This window comes from Salvia splendens, unplaced genomic scaffold (genome assembly GCF_004379255.2).
Source record: "Salvia splendens isolate huo1 unplaced genomic scaffold, SspV2 ctg686, whole genome shotgun sequence".
Lineage (NCBI taxonomy): Eukaryota > Viridiplantae > Streptophyta > Magnoliopsida > Lamiales > Lamiaceae > Salvia > Salvia splendens.
In genome coordinates, this window is record NW_024599352.1 from 1 (window position 1) to 26,488 (window position 26,488).

Below are 26,488 nucleotides of genomic sequence, written 5' to 3' on the forward strand. Positions count from 1 at the left end.
ACCAACATCAACAGACTACTTACGCGGCCGGCGGCGAATGATCTTAATACCACCAATGGTGACCCGCGTCGCCGCTGATCAGCGGAACAATGGTGATAACAACAGCATCATCATCAGCAATGTTGATGTTCTCGTACACTTCCCTCAAGTTCAACCGAAGATTGTTCACGCTCTCCTTCCCCTTAACCCTGTGCGGCAGCTGAGTAAACGACCCGACGTACTCAGCCCTGTCAAGCTCATCAGGCTTGTCGTCTTCATCGTTGATGAACACGTCAAACTTGATGAGCTTGCTGTTATCCGTGACGATATTCTCCAGCAATAGCGCTTCGTCCGCCTTCCCCTTTGCCGGCTCGGCACCAGAAACTTGACTGTTTTCACTAGCTTGAGAGGGAAGACTTTGTCTGCGGTCGGGAGCCCTTTCGCGAGCTCCTTGAGGTTGGCCGGGACGGCCCTCTGCGGCGGCCTTGAGTTGATCCATGGCGTGTCGCTGTATTCGTACTCGTATCCCAACTTCCTGTGATCCAAGCAGTCTGATATCTTGACCCGGACGAGGTTCTTCTTCTCGTCGTAGAACATGAAGGACGAGTTCTTGAAGTCGTCGTCGTCGACCTTTTTCGAGTAGCTCGCCGGGATTTTATCCCAGATCGTCCACATTCTGTCGACGTTTGCGTGATGGCAGTAGAAAATCGGGTCCCGCCCGGCCGAGTAGAAGTTTCCCATATCCTCTTTGAGGTCGTTTCTCGGGTCTCCAACCCAAGCGTGGATCCCAGTGTGGGATCCACGCTCGGAAGTGCCCCCGAGGGCGAAGGCATGGGGATCGTCGCCTGCTCGGTACTCGGTCCCCAAAAAGTCAACGGCGGTTTCGACATCGCTGACCATTTCCTTGTACATGAGGGCCAAGTTGTTGGAGATGAGCTGGACCGGGTCGGTTATGCCGCTGTTCAGGGCCAGGTCCACCACGGCCGGGCGGCGGTGGGCCTGATTCCTGTCCTCGTCGTACAGAGACGAGGATGGGTCGTCGAATGCCATGGGCATGCTCATGCCCCTGGGGTTGTCCCAGTTCCAGTAGGGCAAGGCGAAGGTGGGGTCTCCAATGAGTTCACCTAAGATCCTCTCATAAAAATATAAGTACCATCTATGGAAAGGGAAGAAAGTCCATGAGTTGTGGACTTGGAGGTCGACCCCGGGGTGGCCGACCTGGTCGTAGGGGCCATTGCAGTAAGCGCAGTGGATGTTCGCTTGCTGCGTGAAGCCCCTAGGGTCGTCCGGGTCGGTCACGTCGAGTTCCCGCATTTTCGCCATTGCTTTCTTGTATTTAGCAAGGTTTGCGGGGCTCAGGCGGTGGGCAGACTGCCTCCGCCTGAGCTTTGTGAAGACAGGGAGCTTGTAGTCTCCCTGCTTGTCCGTGAAGGGCGGGCAGCAGTTGACGTCGAGCTTCACGACCTCCTGCTTGTCACCCACGCGGCGGGTGGTGGTGGCGCCTGTGGGGTCGCAGGTGCTCAGGTCGGGAGGCAGGATCGGGAGAGCCTCAGCCTTGCGGCCGAGGCTGCTGCCCGCGCCATACAGACCTCCCAGGCCTAGGAGCATGTTGCGGCGGTCTATGCCGCCGCCTCCATCGCCGCTACATGAGATTTGAGAGCGGTGACTCCGGCCAGGGAGGCGGGAGCTGCGGGGTTTCGGGGCGGAGGAGAGAGCGGTGAAGGAGAATTGAAGGGAAGCCATGGTTTGGTGATTTCCGTAGGAGTGGAGGCATGTCTTTATAAATGTAGTGTTCATGAAATTGTACTATTATTGTTTTCACACTCTCCACTTGTCACATAAGTCTAATTATGAACGTACGTATTTGCATAATTTGGATAAACCTGCTTTGACAGGCTGTTTTCCGGTGACCTTTTGTGTGCAAATTGCAAAGTTTAATTTTGAGAACTTTAGGGTATCCACTATAACGCCGGCGCGGCTATAGCCCCGGCGGGGGCGACGACGGGGCGGCCTATAGTGGGTGGGACGGGCAGCGGACGAAAAAAACGGGGCGGGGCAGGGCTATCTATAGTGGGGCGGCGGTCGGCGCGCCAGCCGCCCACTTGAATTTTTTTTTTATAATTTTCGACAATTTTTTGAGAGATGAAGGGAGAAGGAAGAAGGAATAAGGAAGAAGGAATTTTTTTTAATACACGTTTTTTGTTATAATTGATTATAATTGGTTATAAAATTTCGCGGCTATTGGAAGTGTCCACCATATTGACGAAAACAAATTTTTGGGACTGTGGACAAAAAAAATTGAACCTGTGGACAAAAAGGGGGCGGGGCTATTGAAGTGTCCGCCTTATAGTGTACACTCTTACATCATCTCATGGCTCTAAAGAGATGAGAGATAGAGAGAGAGAGTGTGAGATTATTCGGAGATTAAGGGCTAACAAATTCACTTGTGACTTGTGAGTAATATATACCTTGGATATGTAAAGCATTGAATAAAATAATTGATTCTAAGATTGGATTAGTTATTTTAATGGTGGACTAAATGAGGTCAATTGATTTGAATATTATGTATCTTGATTATAATAGTAAATTAAGCAATGGGGTAGGATGGTGTCGGTGTGGGTTGAAATGAAATGAACTAGTATAATATAATAATCTATCTTGATTTTAATATATAGCCACCATTATTTAATTGTCGGTGGTCGGATTGGAGAAATAAATTAAATATTAGTAATAAATCTTGATTGTTGTAGCTTATTTTTAAACTTGGTAGTAGTTTATATTTTGATTTTTGAAGTTAAAACGATATTCCTTATAGTTTGTAGAAAAGCCCATTAACTTTTTCAAAGGCCTAAGGATAATTGGCTAGTTGAGCGACAAAATTACGTGGCAATATGATGGGAACCATGTGCTATTATTTAATTATTCATCTCAGTCAAAAAGTATGTAACTTTTTAATTAGAAAAACGATGTAAACAACATTTATTGTACAAAAAAAAAAGTCAAAAAAATGCGACCTAGCACATATTGGAAGGGTAGGTGAGCTATATAATTTTCTCAGTAGAAGGATAGGTACATCCACTAGTGTGAATAGATATAAAATCACCATGACGTCATATTTGCACAATGGATATCATGAAATACTTATAGTACTCCTTCCGTCCCGGACTACTTGCACTTATTTCCTTTCTAGGCGTCCCAAGTTATTTGCACTATTTCCATTTTTAGTAAAAAATTTCACCTACAGCCGTAATATTTAACTTTGCTATACACTCATTCCTTAATCTCCGTGCCGAAAATGAAACGTGCGAGTAGTGCGGGACGGAGGGAGTATTAATTAATAATGAGAAAACACAATCCTATTTGTTAGTAGATGTTTTTCTTTATCTAATAGATTAAAAAGTTTGAATATTATGAGGATATACGAACCTTTATTGAATCTTCAAAGAAATATTTTTAATTCATTTTTTCACCACTATATTTAACAGTATTGTATAAAATCACATGCTGAAAATAATTATTTTGCTATGAATGAGACTCCAAAAGTATAATTAGACAGAGTTATTAAAAGTTACCCTCGCTGATAAAAGAACAATTTTAAATAAAATAAATGAGAAAATCTAGGGCATTATTTATTGTACAGTAGCATTTATCATGTGTTTATTTCTGCCTCCGACCTTACATCATCCTTTTTTTGTAGTACACTTTTATTATTATTTTTCAAATGGATGTGCATTATTGACAATAATACTACTTTCGATTTTTCAATAATACACCTTCCAATTATTTCTTCAGTGTCACGCCTACTGATTGGCTGGCCGTCTCTGTCTATTAATTTCCACCGTTAACATTTTCATTTACATTATAATGTTATATATACTATCTAGTATGAGAAAAATTAGAGAAAAATGAATGTAATAAAGGGAGAAAAATAATGAAGAGTTTAAAGTAAATGAGACTAATTTTACTAAATGAACTAAAATAGAAAATAAGACTAATTTTATTAGACGAACCAAAATAGAAAATCAGACTATTATTTATGAATGGAGGCTAAATTAATAATTAGCAGTAAGAAAAGAAAATATATACTAGTAAATATTATATTTCTCTGGAGCAACTTTCATAATCTCATAAACATCTTTTAGTAGAAGTTCAATTTCACTTATACTACGATAATACATTTAATGTTTAAATTGAGACGTATGTATGTAGAGGTCAGATGTGATTGACCAGACATACTATTGGTGTACGCGACCTGAAAAACTTTGTTAGGGCATCCGCAACGCTGTGCCGTTGCGGTTCCTATGCCGTTCCGACGGAACGGTTCCGCGGCGGCACGCGTTGCGGGCTTCGTTCCGTCGCCATTCCGTGCCCATGCCGTTCCTATGCCGTGCCGCATTCCGTTCCGGAGGAACGCGGAACAAAACGTTCCGCCACGCGCCGAGGCGACGTGGCGGCCTCCCATTCGACGCGTGAAGCCCACTCGCTGCCCCGCTGCGCGAGTGGGCTTCGTCCCGGTGACGTAATAATTCAATTTTTTTTAAAAAAAATCGAATTTAATAATAAAAATTTTTTTTGCAACAGTAATGTGACCGTTTTTTTATATCCGTTTTGTATTTATTTATTTATTTATTTATTTACTCTATAAATACTCTTATTTCATACTCATTTCAATCACAAACGCAAGTAGTCCGCCTCGAAGTGGAGCGCATCCGTCTATACAAGAACGGTTATCTATTCGGGCAAGGACACGCGACTCTAGTGCCCACACCCAACTCCAACAGGATCTAATTGAGCACATTTGGGAAAATTTTGGCGGATGAAATTATTAAAATTGTGTACTTTTATTTTTTTAGGATTTTAATTGTGTGCTTTTTATTTTTTTAGGATTTTAATTGTGTGCTTTTTATTTTTCTAAAAGTTTAAATTTTATTAATGTTGTGTATTTTTTAATAAAGTGTGTTTATTTTTTAATAAAGTGTGTTTATTTAAATTGAATTGGGTTGGAAATAAAAAAATGAAATTGAATGAATAGTAATTTAAGGAACGGTTAAGGAACGGAGGGTTGCAGGTTCCGTTCCTTAGTTAAGGAATGAAGTAAAAAAGTACAGTGGGGCCCTCAAATAGTGGTTTAAGGAACGATATAGGAACAGCGTTGTGGATGGCCTTATATTTAGTATTTCGAGATATAAACTTTTTCACTCTAAAATTTTCTTTGGTCAAACAAAATTGACGTTGCATCAAGAAGATATTTTAGTGTAATTAATGAGATGATTTATAAGAAAATAAAAAAAAAATATATAATTGAATATTGTGTGTGGGGCCCATATTCCATGGACATGGTAGGTGCACTTTGAATAGATAATTTAAAGATAGATATTTAATACTCCCTCCGTAACATCAAGAAGATTTTGGTGTATTTAATGAGATAGATTTACAAGAAAATAAAAAAGAAAATATATAATTGAATATTGTGTGTGGGGCCCTTGGTCCATGGACATGGTAGGTGCACTTTGAATATATAATTAAAGATAGATATTTAATACTCCATTCGTAACATAAGAACATGACTCTTTCTTTTTAGTCCGTCCCAAAATAATATAAATTTTTTAATTTTAAAAACTCTTTTTTCCTCTACTGAGGTGAGACTCATTCCTCACTAACAATATTTTAATTACTTTTTTTCTACTCTTTTACTTTTTTAATTTTGTATTAAAATTTGTGTCGAATCCAAAATGTATATTATTTAGGGACGGATGGAGTAATATCCGCCAGTAGAAATACCATGTGCACCATGCCTTAATATTGAATATAAAAATAGGAATTCTAGCATACATTTTAAGCAATATTCTCATCAGCACATACATTGTGTTATTAATTTAAACGTGTTGAATTTGTTTTATTTGATGACCATATCTATCAAGGGGACCGATGGTATTTATTATAATAGGATAGTATTGAGTGGAAAAAATATATTAATTCCCTTACTTCTATATCTATATATAAATCCTTGTTTCTTGGAACCTCTCATATTAATTTATTTTTCTTTTATAGACAGAGGAGTTAATTAATCAGTACATTAATGCTCATTGGGTCGAAAACATAATTTTGTTTGATATTGTTTTCTTAGATAACCGTGGGGTTTTCTAATTCATTTTTATGATCGAAGTGCACCGAAGCCCCAAGAAAATTGGGCCATCATAATAATTAATAATTACTCTCTCCGTTTATTTTATTGTTACTTGAGACATTTCTTTTTAACAAAAAAATTTAAAATAATTAATTCGAGTGATTCGAATCTATAACTTCAAATGATAGAAAATGTGTGGAGAAAATTTTGTGTAATGGATGCAATCATACAATAATTGAATTAGATTGTAGTACATTACCTATCATCTCCTGTATTTTATTCTCTCTTTTATCACCATAATCCTCTAAATGCAACTTTTGCAACTATCCGGAATGCTCAAAATAAAAATAATACTCTATTACAAAATAAATTATATGCGACCAAAAAAAAAAACTATTTCATGATGTATCCTAAATTATAATTTTGTATTTCAATTTTCAAAAATTATGAAACTGGCCAGAAAAATTAATATAGATTTTTATAATTTAAATGACAAGTATTCTTAAAAAATAAAGTCTTAATTAGTTAAGCAATTAGAATAGAAAATACTAAGGCCATGTTTGGTTGCCAGGATTCTGTCTGGGAAAGTAATCTGATTCCTTAAATTTTAAATTCCTGTGTTTGTTTCCGTTTTTAATCAAACTGGGAAAGTAATCAAAATCCTGAAACAAGGAAAGTTAGTACAACTTTCCAGGATTCTGAATCCTAACTTTTCTTAGGTATTCTTTTTCTCAGTTTTAGGATTCTTACATATTTAATGCAATATAGTACAATTTATTATTATTATTATTATTATTATTATTATTATTATTATTATTATTATTATTATTATTATTATTATTATTATCATCATCATTATTGTTATTATTTATTACAATGTTTTAAAAATAATTTAAAAGTATAAACCATACTTAATATCAGGAGAATAAATAACTATAATTCAAATTATCATAATTATAACTATATTATTAATATTTATTTTTATTATCATAATAATAATAATAATTTATTAAATAATTATATATAATTATAATTATATAATAATATAATAATTATTAATTTATAAATTAGTAATTAACAATAAAATTGTAGTGAAATTTTAAATTATAAATTTATTCAATTAAAAATTAAGTAAATATAATGATAATGATAATAATAATAATAATAATAATAATAATCATATTTATTATTATATTATTATATATTATGATGTATAATCCATATTTAAACTATCCATCGTAATAATAAATAAAATAATATAATTATTATCATTTGTAATTAATAATTTATTAAATAAAATGTATTATTATTTTTATAAATAAAAAATGATAAGTATATTTTTAGTTTAGTGTTTAAATCAAATATATACTTTCAAATCTTGATATTTTCCAAGCACAGGAAAGTAAAGTTACTAGGAATCATACTCCCAGGATTCATTTTCCCAGGAATCATTTTCCTTGCCAACTTTACTTTCCCGCCAACCAAACATGGCCTAAAAGGAAAGGTTGATAAAATATTACTATTAATGTGTATTTCTAAATATACCACTAACGCTAAAAAAATGTCTTTATTTTTGGTATCCCAACTAAATTTAGATGACGCAAATAAAAGCGTCCTACAAAAATAAAAAGATTAAGTTAATTTGTCCTTAATTTAGAGACGTTTTCTTTTACATCCTAAATTGTTGTTATTTTCTTAAACTTTCCAACGCAAGCAATTGTCTGATTGTCTCTCAATTTTTATGTCCTTAAAAGAGTAAGTTAGCCAACATTACATTTCAATTTAGGAAATTACATAAATTTATGAAAGTTAATAGAAAATTGTGATTTAAATGACAATTATTATCATAATATTGATACATAACGAAAACATATAAGCATGATCCCATCTAGTCTATCTCCTTTGACAAATTTAAAATCGTCCATAAAAAGGCTCTTTGGGTTTCGAATTGTAGAACCAAGTCTTCCAACAATAGAATCTCATGAGATTTGGAATCTAGTTTGATTCCGAAATAATTATCTTGTTTTTTTATTTGTTGATTTTGACACGGAAACGGCTGATATTGTATTCACTGTAATAGCGGCGTGATTTCGGAGAAACCCGTATCAATGATAATTGGCGAGAATTCGCCGGATATTGAAGGTCCGTTCGTGGAGGAGTCTCCGTCGAGCCACCGATGAATAAAGACGGAAAAGTAAATTACAGAAAAATAAAAGACTGAACGATAAAGATAATTATATTTCTTTCATGATTCCTTCAAAAGATAACAAAGACTCATATTTATAATACTCCCTAATAACCTAACTTAGTGATCAAGAAAATAGGAAAGATATGGAACTCAATAATATATGGAATAATAGAGATATGGGGATATTCTGTAGAGTCACTGTGCCTATGATTTTTTTTCTTTTCGCATTATTTTTAATCGGTTGCTACAACAATATTCGCAAATATTGCTGCGGTGGAAGCAATGGAGGCGGAGGTTGTCGCACTGGTTGCGGAGGCGGAGATGGAAACAGAGGGGGAATTTGTTGAGTAAACTTACACAACAAATTTATACAAAACGTTTGGAGTTTTAATTGTTGCACAATTTTATTTTCACCTATTGATACTACACATATTTATACAAAAAAGACATCATATAAAACAAATCATGTCAAATCCTAACAGCTATTTGTGGGATGTGATAAAAATGCAAACTCTAAATATTGTATAAACTCCAAATTATAATTTGAACTATTAAAAAATGTCAACAGATGATAAAATAACTGTAACAAACAATGTCAAAACGGTGTCAACGGTTGACGCAATGTTGAAATTGTGTACATTTTTTGTTGCTATTATTTTGTCATCTGTTGATATTTTCTAACTGTCCAGATCATAGTTTGGAGTTTGTACAATATATAGAGTTTGCATTTTATCACTACTTACTATTTTGTTGTGTATATGAGTTTGCTAAGCGGTAAAGTGGGAATGTCTGGAGTTAAATGTCTCAGATTCGAGTCTACCATGGTGTTACTTTTAAATCTATATTCATTTATCCATAAAAAAAATAAAAAACACTTAACAATTATTCAATAGTCGTGCACCAAACTGGGTGAGGTAGAATAAATATATGTAGGCTATCGCCCACATATATATTTTTTTATCTTATATTCCCTAACAATAAAAATTGGCAAATATTTTGGATCAATAACTCATGTCTATTGCGGCATTTCATCGAATAGTGTCCGGGGACTTGAATCTCGCTATTGTTCTCGAAATTAAACTACGGTGAATTGTGGATCATACTAGTAAAAATTAAATATAACAAATTAAGAATGAATGATCGTATAAAAATTAAATGTTGCTCAAAGACGAATTATACAACCGAAAATAAAGATAGAAGAAAAAATTTGGTGGCTTGGACATATTGACACGCACGCAGTCACAAATTGTCATATATAGAGATAGAAAGGAGATAATATTAATGTAATTGTGATTGTCATGCTACAATAAATCAAATGCAGCAAATTTTAACGACATGTCGTAAAAAACAGTGATAAATTTTTCATGAAAAGATTTAACAAACGGTGCATGGTACAAATAATGGGCCGAAGATATATTTTCGTCGGATATTGTTCTCTTAGACAAGAGTGGGCCTTTTTAATTCTTTATCGAGATTATAGTGGGCCAAAGCCCTAAAACAATTGGGCCAACATGATAATCAACTAAGTATTTGCAGGTAACTGAAATTACGTAGTACTACTTCATCTGTCCTATAAAAATATGTACTTTTGATTGAATGTAGGTTTTAACGCACGATTAGTAAAGTAAGATAGATATTAAAAAAATTGTAATTTAAATATTGTTAGCGGAGAAGGAGTCTCATTAGAGAGAAGAGAGTTTTCAAAATTAAAAAATGCATATTCTTGTAGAACGGACTAAAAATAAAATAGTGTATATTTTTGTGGGACGAATAGAGTACAACTCAATTCAATTATAGTACTCGTGATACAAAACTTTCTCCTCACATATTTTCTATCATTTGAAGTTATATTCAAATCACTCCAATTAATTTTCAATCCCGTAAATCATCCAAATTCTCAAGTTCATCCATAATTAGAACTTCTTTGATTTCTAGCAAGTACCACTAATTTTAAACTGAAACATAAAATCATAGTAAGGAGAGATTTCGGAAAATAGGTTTAAATTCGTTGACCTTTCGAAATTTGGGATTCAATTCGTCAACCTTTCGAAATATGGGATTCGGGCATACAAATTTTTCAGAATGAGGGATTTTTGCATTTTCTCAATATTCACCTATCTTTTCTTATTATTTCTCTCATAGTACTTATTAATTGACTAAACCACCCTTCTAATTTGATCCACAATCTTGAAAAAACAATCGTGTGATAATTTGTAAGGAAGGGTTTAAATTTCTCCTCACCCTCCCCCTCCTCCCCTTTTCATTCGCGGCTTTTCCGCCTCCACCCTCCTCCGTATTTTTGAATAAACATCTCCTACATCAATCCTCTACTCTACTATACGAAATGTACACTCCTCTTCAATCCACACACAAGTATTACACCAAATTTGTGTAGGTTTTTGCTATATTTTTCTCTGTATAACAGAATCCCAAGAAGCCTTATGAAGCTTGTACATAAGATCATTTGCTTTATCAACAGTGGCCATTTTCATCTCTAAATTCACGTAATATTTGAATTCTAATGGAGTATGTCTTTCATGAGAAATTAACGCAAAAAATTGCTCAAGCAAGTGTTGTAGCTACATCAGTACCTCAACATAGTTCTTGAACCCAAGAAGTTTTGCTTTCTCCAATTGTGAATTGTCAAATCCATTTTGCAAGACTCAAACTTTTTAATATTAAAACAGAACAACTGGGAATTGAGTAAGGGGGAGAGATGCGGTGAAGGGGAGGACCGAGGAGGAGGGTGGAGGAGGCAGAAGTTTAATCACATCCAATTTTTTTTGAGGTGGGTATTTTGGTCAGTTGATAAATATTGTGACCAAAACAATAAGAAAGAATTAGTGAATAAATAGAAAAATGCAAAAATCCCTTCTTGCGAAAAATTCGCATGCCCCCGATCTCATATTTCGAAAGGTCAACGAATTGAATCCCAAATTTTGAAAGGTCAGCGAATTTAAACCTTTTTTCCGAAATTTCTCATTTATTAATATGACAATCTTCTTTATTATAACACCATACCATCATTTTAGGCCGTTAGGTCTGAAGATCGTGTGATTCTCAAGCTGCCATGTGGCATGGCAGCCTATTTTAGTTAAATTGGAACATAAAAAATGCTAAAGGGCAAAATCAGTATTCTCTATTTTCAGTCTGTTACCATATTGCAGTGTTATTCTATGAATATTGCAGTGTTATGCGTATGCAACATTCGTAATACTCCCTTCGTCCTTCTGTAGTTGAGTCGTATTCCTTTTTGGGTTGTCTCACTGTAGCTGAGTCATTTCATTTTTTGACAAAAAGTACTTTACTCTCTTTTTCTTTACTCTCTCTTCATCTCTCTACCTTTTTCCTTTCTACTTCATTCTCTTTTTACTTCACTCATTTAACACAATTTTTCTTAAACCTCGTGCCAAAAAGAAATGTCTCTAGTACAGCGGGACGGAGGGTGTAGTTTTTTACCTTACTAGATTGCAGTGTTACTCTATAAATATTGCAGTATTATCAAGTACTCCCTCCGTCCCACATAATTAGGGACACTTTGACCGGGCACGGGTTTTAAGAAATATAATGAAAAGTGAGTTGAAAAAGTTAGTGGAATGTGGGTCCCACTTTTATATATTAGTTTTATAATTAAATGTGAGTATGAATGAGTTAGTGGAATGTGGGGTCCACTACCAAAAATGGTAAAAGTGAAATGGGTCAAATTATGTGGGACGGCCCAAAATGAAAAACTGGGTCAAATTATGTGGGACGGAGGGAGTAGTATTTGCAGTTTACATATTACCAAATTTATTTCTAAATTAATTTTTTGGGAATTGGCTAAAATACCCACGCCTGCAATATCTAACATATAAGACTGCAATCCGAACTCTATTTCATCAATTCAATCCTAGGCGTCCATCTTATAGATCTAAGGGCTAGAATTGGTGTTATGGTGTCACTATAAAATGCTTCCCAGACGAAGTATATTCAAATAGTTACAAGCTTTTAAAATATAAATATGATAACATCCATTTTAATAAATAAATCAGTACTAATTGGATTTGTTTGAGTGCATTTGCACTATTAAAATTTTATTTGTTTTTTCCTTTTTCGGAATTTTTTATATTCGAAGTGAAAGACCAAAATTTGACAAAATTTAATTGAAGAAAAAAATTTAATTTTAAAATTTTCATTTAAAGAAACACCTTTTCTTTTCTAGTAACACCCATTTAACTAAAGACATATTAACACTAACTCTATGCTTCATTTAGTACCTAAATAACATATTGAGATACCATAAGCAGTTCGCTTCAGTTCATTGGGGCATTCCATCGAACAGTTTCTAGGCACTTGTAATCTCATTTTTTTTGCCAAAGTGTGGTGTACCACGGACTTTTAATATATCTCGGATTTCAAGTCCATCGTTATGGGAGGGGTCGAGGGGAATGCAATATTGCTAACTCAATACTTAATTGCTAATTATAATTAAATAATAGTCATTAGATATTCAAATCAAGGGTCTAAATCATCAGCCCAGCAATGTCAATACGATCAATAAAAAAGTCAATAAGGGTATTAAGGTCAATTTACAACAAATTAGTTATGACTAACTTTTGAAAAATATCCCATAACTTTAAAAAGCATATAACTTTCTCGATTTAAATTATGTTTTCGCACAATATATATCAAATTAAAGATAATTTCATAAGGATTCTAACGAGATCTCACTTGCATATGTTCCGATGTCAAAATTTAAAGAAAAATTTAAATTTTTTTAATTTTTTCGTACAGCAACAAAGTCAACATTGTATATAAAATATGTCAATATAATATATGTAGAATGTTAATATAATCATTGTGTTAACATTCTCAAAGCATTGGACTGATATTTTTGAAACACTATATTGACATTTTCATCCAAAACTCTAATTTGGTAGTTTTTTTATCTTTTTCGATTTAATTAATAAAAATGAAAATTACACGTGGTAAATTTTAGACCACAAGATTTCTAAAATCCTATGATCTTAAATTAATTATAGTTAGCAATTAAATAATGAGTTAGCAATTGATCACTCAGTCATTATGAGATATATTTAAAATGGTGACAATTTTTGTGGATGGACCGAAAAATAATTTTTGAACTAACTAATCCTAAAAATCTTTTGGACAAGTTTGAATTGGGCAGTCCAATAGAACTTTAAAGGTAAGTCACAAATAGGCCCAAGTCCATGTTATATTATTACTATTACTATAACATTTTCCAACAACAACCACATAACAACAAACATGTTTGTGGATTCAATTGTCAGATCCAAAAATCGGATTTTTAGAATCTAATTTATAATATACAATATCCGTATTACAAGAACTTATCAATACCCAATTAAATCCTAAACCATCATAAGCATTTTCACAAAAATATCAAGTGAAGTAATACTAAATTATTCAGAAAGCAACAAACATATCTTGCGGGTAAATTTTAAAGCCCGGAATATTAACGGTATGGTCGGATGCCATATAGCGTTTCTTATGACACGAAGCGACATCGTTTTATCCTCATTGCTTCTTATTAAAATCTATTGAAAATGCACACTAGCATCCTTCCACACACGTCAACATTCGGTCCAACGGAGTACTTCATATGTCTCACTGTAATTGATTATGCCTTTTTTTCATGTCATCATAGTTGAGTTATTTCTAGTTTTGGAAAAAGAATTAATACATTTAACCCATGTAATTTTATTCTCTCTACTGCTTTACTCGCTCGTCAATTATCTATTTTTATATATCTCCTACTTTATTCACTCTAGAAACATTTTTTTCATTAATCTACGTGCCAAAATGAAACATCTCCACTCTGCATAACGGAGGGATTATATTAAAAGCTCATGACATTTTTGTGAATTTAAATGGTTAACTACTCTAAAATGAGGATACTTAGTGAAATGAGTGGTGGTACACATACCGTGCCACCCCTAACTTAAACTATGTTATAGAGTTAGACTTATTATTGACTCAAAGTACAAACATGTCGAGAATCATTCGTAGATAAGCATTAAAAGTGGATATTATAGTCGATAGATGGGACATACATCTTATCCTACCATATCAATCAAATGTGGGTAGTCTTTAATAATCATTTCTATCATGAAAAAATAGACATCATACGCCTAAATATCTTACAACTTGAGAATCTATGCCTCAATTTGATAATTTTGCTATTTGTTTTTTTACCAGAGGATGATAATTTTAATAGAGTAGATGAAAACATTAGCTTCAATGTTTTAATGATTAACTTTGTATCATGCCGAGCTAAAGAATAGGTTTTAGATATAGATGAAGTGCACTAGTAGTGGGATGTGTGTGTGTATAAAAGATCAATATGACATTTTTTATATATTCATTAATCTACATTTAAGTTTATTTATTATGGTGCCAATTTTCAAATTCGGGGTCAAATTAATTTATTAAAATTTAGGGGGGCGAACGCATAAAAATATTAATAGGAGCTATATTTTTCAAATTGTATTTAATACTTGTATATTTCTAATTGATTTAAATTATTATATAAGGTTTACATAATAATTTGCATTAAATTCGATAAATTTGATTTTTTTAAAAAATTATAGGTACAAATAAAATTGCTACTTCGGTAAGAACTTTAGCCCTTGAGGCCTTAGATCCGTCCATGAATTCACGGGTCGTCTATTCATGGAACGGCGAAACTCATGCTCTCAGCGTTGAACACGTGTCTGCACGCCGTTCAGCACACCGTTGCCCATGCTCTTAGTGGGATGGATGTGACAGATTTAAGTTGGTAAGAGTCATGTGATGCAGTTGGACTCTAGTCCTCCTAAGAGCATCCCCATCGCCACTCTCCGGAGCAGACGGCGTCCGTGCCAGCGGCGCGACACAGCCCCGTCCGCAGCTGTGCTCGCGCCAACGACACGACCCTGCTCGATGAGCATGGCGACGTGGCAGCGTGCGATTGACCGTTGTAATTTCCTTTTTTAAAAAAAAAAAATAATACCAAAAAAAAAAAAAATATTCGGATTCTCAAAAAATATAGCCGTATATTACCCTTTTTGCATTTTTTTAAAAAAAATTTAATTATATAATTTTTAATTTTTAGGATTTGAATTATGTAATTTTTAATTTTTTAGTAATTTGTAATAGTATTACGGGTATTTTTAATGCATTCTAATATTGTGGAAATATTTTTATTTAAATTGAATAATAGAATGATGAGACCCTTGAACATGTCCTTGCAGAAGAGCATATCCTCGGGGAAGAGCAGAGAGTAAAAAATGAATAAAAATGGGACCGGACCCACTTCCATGCTCTTGCCTAAGAGCATGGATGGGGATGCTCTTATCTTTTTGTCTTTTAATTATTTACTATTTTATGTTCATTATTGTAAAGTAGGTTATACTTATACCGATCAAATTTGAAGCGAACATACGTTGATTGCCACAAAAATGTTTGGCTTTTTAATTAATTAATAGTCCGACTCGAAGTTTGTTGTGACTTTATGAAAATCGTTTTGAAGTGATATAATATATTCTTTCTAAACATAATTGGAAACCTTTACAAGTGATTTAATATCACTTCAGTTTGATATTTAGGTTTGTCACCATTTAAAGTTTGAAACTAGTTACATTTAGGTTTTGTCTTAACTTGAATTGGTTTGAATTATTCTTATCAATTTATATTGTTAATCAAAGTAAATGTCAACATTTAAGACGGTTGCATTTGCATATTTAAGGCTAATTGGTTAAATTCTTTCAATCACAACTCCATCCATCAACCAGTTTTAACATTGGTCTCAAATAGATATAGAAAATAAGTTGGCATGAAGTTACTCGAGCTTTTTTACTTATACGCATTTACACATCTATGCTTATTGGTTGGAATGTAAACGTCTTACCAATTAAAGTGCATTTCGTCATCTAATAACCAATACAATTAATAATTCTTCAAATTATTAAATTTAAGTTTGTTGTTATTCTATTAATTATAATGTAAATTCGCTCATTACAAAATACACCTTTTAACTAATGGACCATTAGTCTACCAATTATACCTTTTACAAATAATAAAATTTCATTATCGATCCCAGCAATATGTTATAGAAATTTCAAGTTTGTAATAATATTCGAAATCTCGAAATGACATGCATTAACATTCGCTAGAAGTTATTCAATTTCGTCAATTTGTGCTCATGATGCTGTTGATTTGAAACTCAGTAATTAATATCGTCTTGATAATTATATATTCGACGACAAAATCCAACTTACTTGGTATTCAAACGTTATTCTCTTGTCCAATAAACAAAAATAAATAGAAAACTATTATTGATCTTCTTAAATAAACACAATATTCGATAGTATTATTATTAATATTGTAAAACCACACGATTTAAAAAAGAAAAATGTAAATATCATTACTTGTTTTATGACGAATAACATTAACTTTAAAAATGACTCCTTGTTTCAACTAGACAATTGCTTTTGCATCAAAACAATGACGCCATATTTCAAGCATTGTTACTCAAAACAATGTCCATTATCTTTGCTATAAAAAACGATGTCGTTTCAAGCAAATTAAGGGGGGAAATGGACCCAAGACATATTTTATACAAATAAAATAAATTGGGATTTAAATAAATAATTGGGACCTAAAACCATGAACTTCGGCCAAATTTTGGTATTTCTTACAAACTTTGAATCTGGTCTAAAATATCACAAACTTTGTATTTTGTTTGATAGTATTTCCCAACCCAACCCAAATAAGATATCTTCGGCGAAAAACTTATTCTATGTGGACAACGGTGAAATGTTTTATCTAGACCACTTTTTAAGCTCATGGTCAGTATGATAAAAAAAAGTCACGTAGAAACTACGTTGATTTCGTAGTGCCAAGTAGGATAAAAGATGCACGTAAGTTCGTCAGATGTGGTGATTACCCTGTCATGGGAAATAACAAAAACAAATGCAAAGTTAATGATATATTAGACCAATTTTAAAGTTCAAAGTTCATGAGAAATACCACAATTTTGACCAAAGTTTATGGTATTAGGGACCAATAACCCTAAATAATTATTTCAAAAATTGAGATATTTTTTATTAAATGATATACCATAGGATTTAAAACCATATGTGTCCAAATAAAAGAATTTAAATAATTAATGATTTGATGAATCCAAGTAGCGTCAACAATCTAGATTCATGCTTAAAATTGACAGGCAATCCAATTAGAAACTTAGAAACTGACTGGTGAAGCACCTCATTTTGACCAAAATAATGCATTACAAATTAAACAAAATTAATAAATGAACTGGAAAATATCTTTCCTTATCAGAAGCCACGTCACTATAGAAGATTCTATAAATGCGAATTTATGATATTTCTAAAATTAATTTGCTTAATCCCACTTCTATCGGATCTCCAATATATGTAACTAATACATGTGGGATATGTTTTATGTGATATCTTCATCTATTTGAAATATCAAGAATATGAATACATTCTAAGGCTTCAAATAAAACTCAGAATTCGAGGGAAAAAAAGGTTGTTATAGCGTCTTGGCTAGCTAGGCCTGCAAATTCGAGTATCCGCGGGTATCCAAACCCGAAATCTAAAAAATATCATATCCAATACTCAACCCGTATGTGAATTCAGGTACCATAATATCCAATGCTAGTACCCGAACCCAACTAATCAGGTACCCATAAACCCAAAATTATTATATTTCAAATTTATTCTATTTATATAAATTATATTGTTATGAGAATAGAAATTATTAAAAATCACACAATACTTATATTTATTGACTATTATTAAATGTTTAAACTTTAATTCTCTAGTTTTCTCTAGATTATGATTCTATGACCTTATATACTAATAGACATTAGACAAATAGACACTACTTAATTATAAAATAAAAAAAATTGACATAAATTGAAACTCAAAAATAAATTTTGGCTCTTGGCCATTTGTATGCTTTATAGTGGAGCCTTATTTGATTTGCTGAGCCTGCTCACTATCCTCTATAGTATGATAGTTTTGTTCTACATTAAAAAAAAAACTAATTGTAAGAGGCATATTTTAGTAAATTTAGATGCACAAAGTATTGTTCTAACTAAATACTAATTGTGATTAATATAAAAAGTTTTAACTACATATGAATTAATAAACACTAATTGAGGAGTGATAAACCATAGTTGGATTATACACACAAATTTGGGATTAATTTTAGTATAGCTAAATTAGTATTTTAAGAGTAATGAGAGATCACTTAATAATAGATACTAAATTAACTCTAATATATTAATTAAAACTCTAATTTTTAATAATGTGCTATTTTGATCATTATTTGGGAGGTGTCGAAATAGAAAAGTGCAAGTAACATGAGACAGAGCGAATAATAACTAGTAGTATTTCAATTATTTTTTCTTTATCCCCACTAGTTAATTAAACATTTCATTATAATTATCATTTTTTAATCTATGGATAATAGTATCATTAATAAAGAGTTGAGTATATCTCAAAATATAACATCAAGATGGAGTTGACTCTAATGTCTATTTCAAGAATAGACATCACATTGATATTATCAGAGATATTAAATAATAAAATCAAGACATACTTAAAATGAACATTGTATAATATGAATTGATATTATCTAATTGAAGCATCTAGCAAATGGTGTGGTCATATCTTGTAGTATGGTAGTGTGACACCTCCTTTATCTAAGCCCTAATGAAAAGTAGCTTTCAAAGTGAAACAATTTAAAATGGTTCATCATTCAACCATATCCTGCCACAGATATAGGAAACTATGCCTATGTCTCACCAATTATTGGTTCAATTCTTGAATTTAGACCAACTCTCCCCAATATCATCTATCCTTTTCAATAATTAACTATCAAATTTTGATTCTAATCCTTTGAAAATGACATTTGTGGTACAAAATCATAAACTCACTAGCATAATTAATGAATCCCCTAACAATGCTTATCTAGTTATCTCAATTACTACTTCTTATTTTAACATGGTAATATATAATACCTATATGAACTAATTTCACATGGTGAAGTCTTGTAACTTCTTGTTCCACCCAATGTATATAAATAAGTATATGGGTTGGTTTAGTGAAATTTTATTTACCCTTCTAGAATTTGATCTCATTTTTGTATTCATCAATCGACGGGAATGCATTCACCGTAGAAATATGCATATTTACAAACACAAATTTTATGTATAATATAAGTATAGCATAAACATAAAGATTGTGCAAATAGAAACATGCATGCATATCAAATGGTTTATACCCTTAGATTCAATAACAATAATAACACCCACAATAGATTAGATAAGACAAAGATGAATGATGAGTTAGGGTAATTACTTATTTATATGTATAAATCATTCATCTTATTAACACTAAAAACTAAAAACCTAACAAATGCAAAAACCATAAAGAAAATATATCTTGAGAGGTTGTTCGGTTTGCAAGAATATATCTCATGATTACATATGTATTATGTTTGATTCATGAGATTGAGTCTTACAACTTAATACTAGATGGATAATCATATAGTAATAAGTTATAATCATCTCTCTCTCAAAATGATCTCACAAGTGAATTTTAAATGAATAATCTTATGATAATGAGTCATGTCATCCGGACAGCAACTTAATGAACCATAATATCCCTCAGATTTTTATCTAAGATTAATTTTATCATATAAAAAACTAAAATTCATAAATTACGTGTTACTATCCCAACTTTATGCACTGAGTTTCGTCTCGAAATATTATCTAATCCATCAAATCGAACTCCAAAAAAATAACGAGTAAGAAATGCGGTGGGTTTGGGCCGAGCTGTCTTTTTAAAACAAAAAAAGAGTGTATTAATTATTGTGGGCCTTTTCAAGTTAGTCGCCGACTTATAATTCCATTTTTATGAATCTATTTATGCCACGTCACCTCCACTCGTCTTGAACACGTAGAACAATTTGTGAACTCAACATGCCTAATTTAAATCATGAATAATTGAAGTCCACAAATTATGTTGTTTTCTAAAAAAAAAATCCAATTTTATTAAAAGTTTAATTTATGTACATAATTGGTATGGAATATTTTATAGGTTAATCAATCTAATAATCTGGTAAGCTGATTCGTTTTAATGTTGAATTATATATAAAACATTTTAAAAATATAATGGATGGTATTTAATAAACAGTGTAATTCAGGGTTACAAAATTAGGTTATCCTTTTTAAATAATGATCCAGTGGTCAAGTATGTATATATATCTCAGATCATATTGTACAATTTTTTTTTTAAATAAAAGTATTAAATTCTAATCATAATAGAGAAAAAGATGGGAGAGTTTGAAGATCTAAAGACTTGGACTAACTACATGGGCCCACAGATCGGCTTCAAAGGTGTGTTGCCCTGCTATGTGGGCCCACCTTCATTGCAAGTGGAATCTATTAGTGTTAGTAAAATTAACTCGATATATTATTATTCCGAAACAATTTGATGTTCCGTTGTCGTTGTCGTTGTCGTGGTCGTGGACTGATTTACTTCATTTCGGGCTTTTTACTCCAGTGGTTTTAGTATAAGTACCATGTACAATAGTAAATGGTGTTCAATTTGATGAATTAAATAAAATTGCATTCTTTATATGTTGTTCGGGAGTAGGATGTCACGTTTAATCTTGGCTGATGAGTTTGACTTTTCAAGTAACAATGTTAATATTTAGGAATCTCGGACAATTCAATCTTGTATAATTTCGGGATAATTTAATCTTGACCAAACTATGGTATAAAATGAAATGGAGAATTGCAGCAACTCCTCTTTTTCTAATTTATCTTTAATTTAAAATTGCAATGGAAAGAAATTATGTAAATTGTCTATCTCTTTCTTTTCTTATCCTTTGACTAAAAGATATTTTAGTTCTGTTGTTTGAAAAGTCATAGTAGATTCTAAGTCAACCAGCCGTTTTTGTGTCGTGGGTTAAATATTTTTCATGTATACTTTCATGAGGTATAACAAAACAAAATCTATCAACTTGATCATATGAAATACTCCCTCCGTCCCCGATTAATTGTCGTTCTTTGACCGGGCACGGGTTTTAAGAAATGTAAAGAAAAATTGGTTGAAAAAGTTAGTGGAATGTGAGACCCACTTTTTTATATTGGTTTTATAATAAAATGTGAGTGAATTGAGTTAGTGGAATGTGGGACCTACTTACCATTTATGGTAAAAATGAAGTGTGACAATTATTGAGGGACGGACCGAAATGGAAAAGAGCGGCAATTAATCGGGACGGATGGAGTACTTTTTTCTCATTTTCAGAAATAAATACTTCATCCATCACTTACTCCCTCCGTCCCCCAAATATTGTCCCACTTTTACCTAGCACGGGTTTTAAGAAATGTAATGAAAAATGAGTTCAAAAAGTTAGTAGAATGTGATTCCTATCTTTATATATTAGTTTTATAATAAAATGTGAGTAGAAATGAGTTAGTGGAATATGAGGTACACTACCAAAAATGGTAAAAAGTGAAATGGGACAAATTTTGTGGGACAGATGGAAATAGAAAAATGGGACAAACTTTCAGGGACGGAGGGAGTATAAAATATTTCACTTTAACCCAGTACATTTTAAAAGATGTAAAAAGCAATGTGTAAAATGAGTCATGCTTCAGGGGATGTCAATCTGGTCAACCCACTCGGATTTCGAACTATTCGGATGGCAAATTTTTCAGGTTACAAATTTTCAACCCTAACCCTTCGGGTTAGTCGGGCGAAGCTTTTCAGAAAAAAGAAATTTGGGTGGGCTTGAATCATCCCGAAACTTAGTAGGGCACGGTCCCCAGGCTCGACTCACCCATCGGGCCGGGCTTATTTTGCTAGCTCTAATTATAGACATTGGTAATTTCCTAGTAATCACATACTATGATATAATCTTGTAGGAGTAATAAATAAAGTAAAGATGGGTAGTGGAATCTATGATAAGGCGATGCAAGTTGGTACATTGATGGAAACCCTGTGCACATGGATTGTTTATACCAATAGAGGAGTGGCATCTGAACCTGAAAATCATCAACCAAAAATAAATAGGCAGACAAACTCCAGAAATGTGTTGTTTAACAATTTTGGGCAGTCATGGAAAATTAATTTGGTCCGTTTCTGTTCCATTCATCGCAGACATCAAAACCCAATTGCATAATCAAACCATGATTTAAATGCATTGCACCCAACTTCAATATTTTGGTTGATGAGACGATAAAGTGCAACTGAGTTGGTAGGACATTTCCCCTTTAATCGATAAGTTAGGGTTTGAGTCAGGGTAGATGGATACCCATTATTGATTCTCTTGTTTAAAAGAAAAAAATATATCTTTATCGATGAAGCGCAGTTTGATTAACAAGACTTCCTCCAATTAATAGGTCGATATTAGTTCAAGTCACTATGGTCTTAGGTAAATGGAGAATAATCGGTGATCATTTATTAAAAAAACAACTTTAATTTTCTTGTGCATTAGATGCATTTCATTTTCATCAAAGTTTGTGGTGGCATAAGGACATTATATGGGTATGGATTTTATACTATTTTATTTTTCTTTTCAGGATTAGTTGTGTTCGTTGATCAATGATTGGTGTAGAGAATCAATGTTGCCTACCATCCCCAATTAATAATTGATAATTGAAATTCGAATAATTTTTTGTTTCAATGATTGTCTTAATGTACATAGGAAAATGTTGAAGCAAAATTAAGAAAAGTTTTATAGTTGGGATATAAATGAAAAAGGCATTAATGAAACGAGTTATATGCGTGTTTGTGCTTCTTCTCCTAATTAAGAGGCATGGCCTAGTAGTAATTAATGATACGAGTTATATACGTGTGGATGTGTAGATTCAAACCACCTATCACTTATTATGAAATCCCCTTGAGCCTAACCAAAGGGAAATCTAGACATTTAACTATTTAAGCCTATTGTTGACAAAATTGAGAAGAGACTTTGCTCTTTGGAAGGCGAGGAATCTTTTGAAGATCGGAAAATTGGTGCTCATTAAAGCATTGCAAGATAATCTATCTAGCTACTCCTTCAGTCCCACGTTACTTTAGGCGTAAAATTGGTACTCATTAAAGCAGTGTTAGATAATCTATCAATGTACATCTTAGTCATATTTTAGTGTCCAAGGATATGGTTAGGTGCATCATCCAACAACATATAGGAAGAAAGATGGGGAAATCGCGTTGCTTGGGGAAAAAAATCGAAAACCCCGTTAACGAGGTAGTTATAGAAGCCATGGATATCTTTACTGGGAATGTCGCCCTACTTGTTAAGTGATAGTGAAAGTTCGTTCACAACTAGGATAAAACTATTCACATGTCTAAAATCAATGGATAAACTATTCCACATCACAGCCCACAATTTCTCATGTATCTTCTTTTCCTCCATTATTAATCCCATGACCCCCTTTCTCTCTCTCTCAAACCTGCCTATAAATAGCAAACCTCTCCCAAACCCAATCAATTCTTCAATTTCAACACATCACCTCACCATTCCTCACCACCACCAGCGATGCTAGTCCACTCCAAACCGCCAGCAATGGAACAGTTGTCCAAACCTAACCACCACCGAGCCGCATTCATCCCCCTCATCGACCTCTCCAAGCCTGACACCAAAGCTCAGCTCGTCCGAGCCTGCGAGGACTTCGGCTTCTTCAAAGTCATCAACCACGGCGTCCCCGCCGACCTCATCCGCGACCTCGAATCCGAAGCTCTCCGCTTCTTCTCCCTCCCTCTCTCCGTCAAGGCCCAAGCCGGCCCACCCGACCCCTTCGGCTATGGGGACAAGAAGATCGGCCACAATGGCGATGTCGGGTGGCTCGAATACCTCCTCCTCACCACCAACTCCAGCGCCGATTACCATAAATTCTCCGCCATCTTTGGCCTCGCTGCCGAGAAATTCCGGTCAGTGTTACTTTAAGATGATCAATAATGATTTTTCATTTATTCCGTCATAACTCAAATTCTATAGCTATTAGTAAAAAAATATAAAGTGACTTCAACCATACTTATTTATTATTATAATAAAAACGTCTTACCAACTAAATCATATTTTGTCATGATAATGTTGATTTTGGTCACTCATGTCCATAATTAATGAATTTTATTTGTACGAGAATCAATAATAGTTTTCTATTTAATTTGTGTACGGACTCAAATTGTTGACGTATGAGTCGAATAGTTCAAGTTAGAAAAAGAGTGACTTGAACTACAAGATTTATTTATTAGAGTGAAAACGTCTTACCTATTTTTCTGAGAGAGGCAAACGTCTGGCTAAATAAACTACACTACAAATTTCACTATTACTCTTCCTCCAAGTTACTATTCACACACCTTAAACGAGTCGACTTATTAGTTAGCAGAAGAACATCTTACCAACTAAATTGCGCTAGTTCTTACACAATGTTGTTTCTGGAACGTTGCAGTTGTCTGGTGAACAAATACATCGCTGCGGTGAGGAAGATGGCCTGCGAGATTCTCGAAATGGTGGCGGAGGGGCTGAGGATTCAGCAGAGGGATGCGTTCAGCAAGCTGCTGATGGATGAGCAGAGCGACTCTGTTTTTCGGGTGAACCACTACCCTCCGATCCCGGGCTTTCTCGAATCCGATGGCCGGAATTTGATTGGATTCGGCGAGCACACCGACCCTCAGATCATCTCCGTGCTACGATCCAACAACATTTCCGGCCTCCAAATCTCCCTCAAAGATGGCCGGTGGATCTCCGTCCCGCCCGACCACAACTCTTTCTTCATTAACGTCGGTGACTCATTACAGGTACAGTGCTTCGTTTTTCTTTTTGGATCGTCCTATTAAAAATGTGTCAACCTATGGGACCACATTTCTATGAAAGGTAATTTATATAATAAATAAATGCAAATTTTAAATACGGAGTAGTTTTCTAGTAAATTAGTGGTACTAGTTGCTATGGAAACTTCTCTTTCTAATTTTCTTCTTTGACTAAACTTCTTTTTATTTTAAAAGGGTTAGTAAACTTGGTCAACCACGAAATATTAGCCCTCATTATTTAAATGAGGCGTGTCCGAATACATGCCCACGTGGCAAGACACAATCATTATGCCACGTGGCTATACTTTGCTTGAATTTTCTATTTCTAACTTTTTTTTATCAAACGATGTAAGGTTTCCAAGGTTTGACTAATAAAAGTTTATGAGATTTATGCAGTGATTCTAGTTTTGTGATATTTGTTTATTTTATTTATGATTAACATGTACCATTGACATATAGCTGTAGGGACATGTCTTACTGAATTTATTTTTTTGTTCTTATGGGCGCAGGTAATGACTAACGGAAGGTTCAAGAGTGTGAAACATAGAGTAGTGGCCAACGGATCGAAATCGAGACTATCGATGATTTACTTTGGAGGGCCACCATTGAGTGAAAAGATAGCTCCATTGGCATCACTCATGCAAGGGGAAGAAGATAGCTTGTACAAGGAATTTACATGGTTTGAATACAAGAAATCGGCTCATAAGTCAAAATTAGCTGTTAATAGATTAGGTCTCTTTGAGAAGATTGTAGCCTCATGATCTTATGTGTAGGGTTTTTAGTAGCTAGTTTGATGTAGATGGCAAATTTCGGGTCATCTCGTGCTTCGTTCTGTCAAACGAAACACGAGATTCAAAATGTGATAAGGGGTCAGAATGACGACACTTGTAATTTTTCATTTGCTTGTGGTATAGGTCATGTAAACGTTCTTGTTGATTAATATAAGGATTATTGCATCACTATAAATATCAATGTGCGTTTAATCAAGGAAAACAATTTTCGTACTCTAAAATTTCCATTTGTAAATTCATGTTATGTTATCATTGTAGTATGCAATAATTAATTTAGGAATGGGCTTGGCAAATTTACATAATTATTATATTACTTATTTTTTCAATGGGCTTTAAAAATAAGTTAGAAAATGGGCCTAAGCTTTACCAAAAAACATTAAATAGACTAAATTGTTAAACTTATCCTATTTCCATTTCAATATGCTATAGTTTTTTAAGAAAGCAGGATTTTGAATGTAACTTTTATTAATTATATATATGTCCACAAAGTAAGAAAGAAAGATTAATACTGAGTGCTAATACTAATTCATTCATATTTACCCGTTTT

At 33.5% G+C, this 26,488-nt stretch overlaps 1 protein-coding gene and 1 pseudogene across 1 annotated transcript; one reads left to right on the forward strand and one right to left on the reverse strand.

Annotated features, from left to right (window-relative positions):
* Positions 1-15: 15 nt before the first annotated feature.
* On the reverse strand, positions 16-1,751 carry LOC121790960 (annotated as a pseudogene).
* Positions 1,752-23,793: 22,042 nt separating this feature from the next.
* On the forward strand, positions 23,794-26,116 carry LOC121790965 (gibberellin 2-beta-dioxygenase 1-like). The gene is made up of 3 exons (XM_042189051.1): positions 23,794-24,268; positions 24,790-25,138; positions 25,660-26,116. The coding sequence occupies exons 1-3, from the start codon at positions 23,877-23,879 to the stop codon at positions 25,909-25,911; spliced, it is 993 nt and encodes a 330-aa protein (XP_042044985.1). The 5' UTR covers positions 23,794-23,876; the 3' UTR covers positions 25,912-26,116.
* Positions 26,117-26,488: the final 372 nt, after the last annotated feature.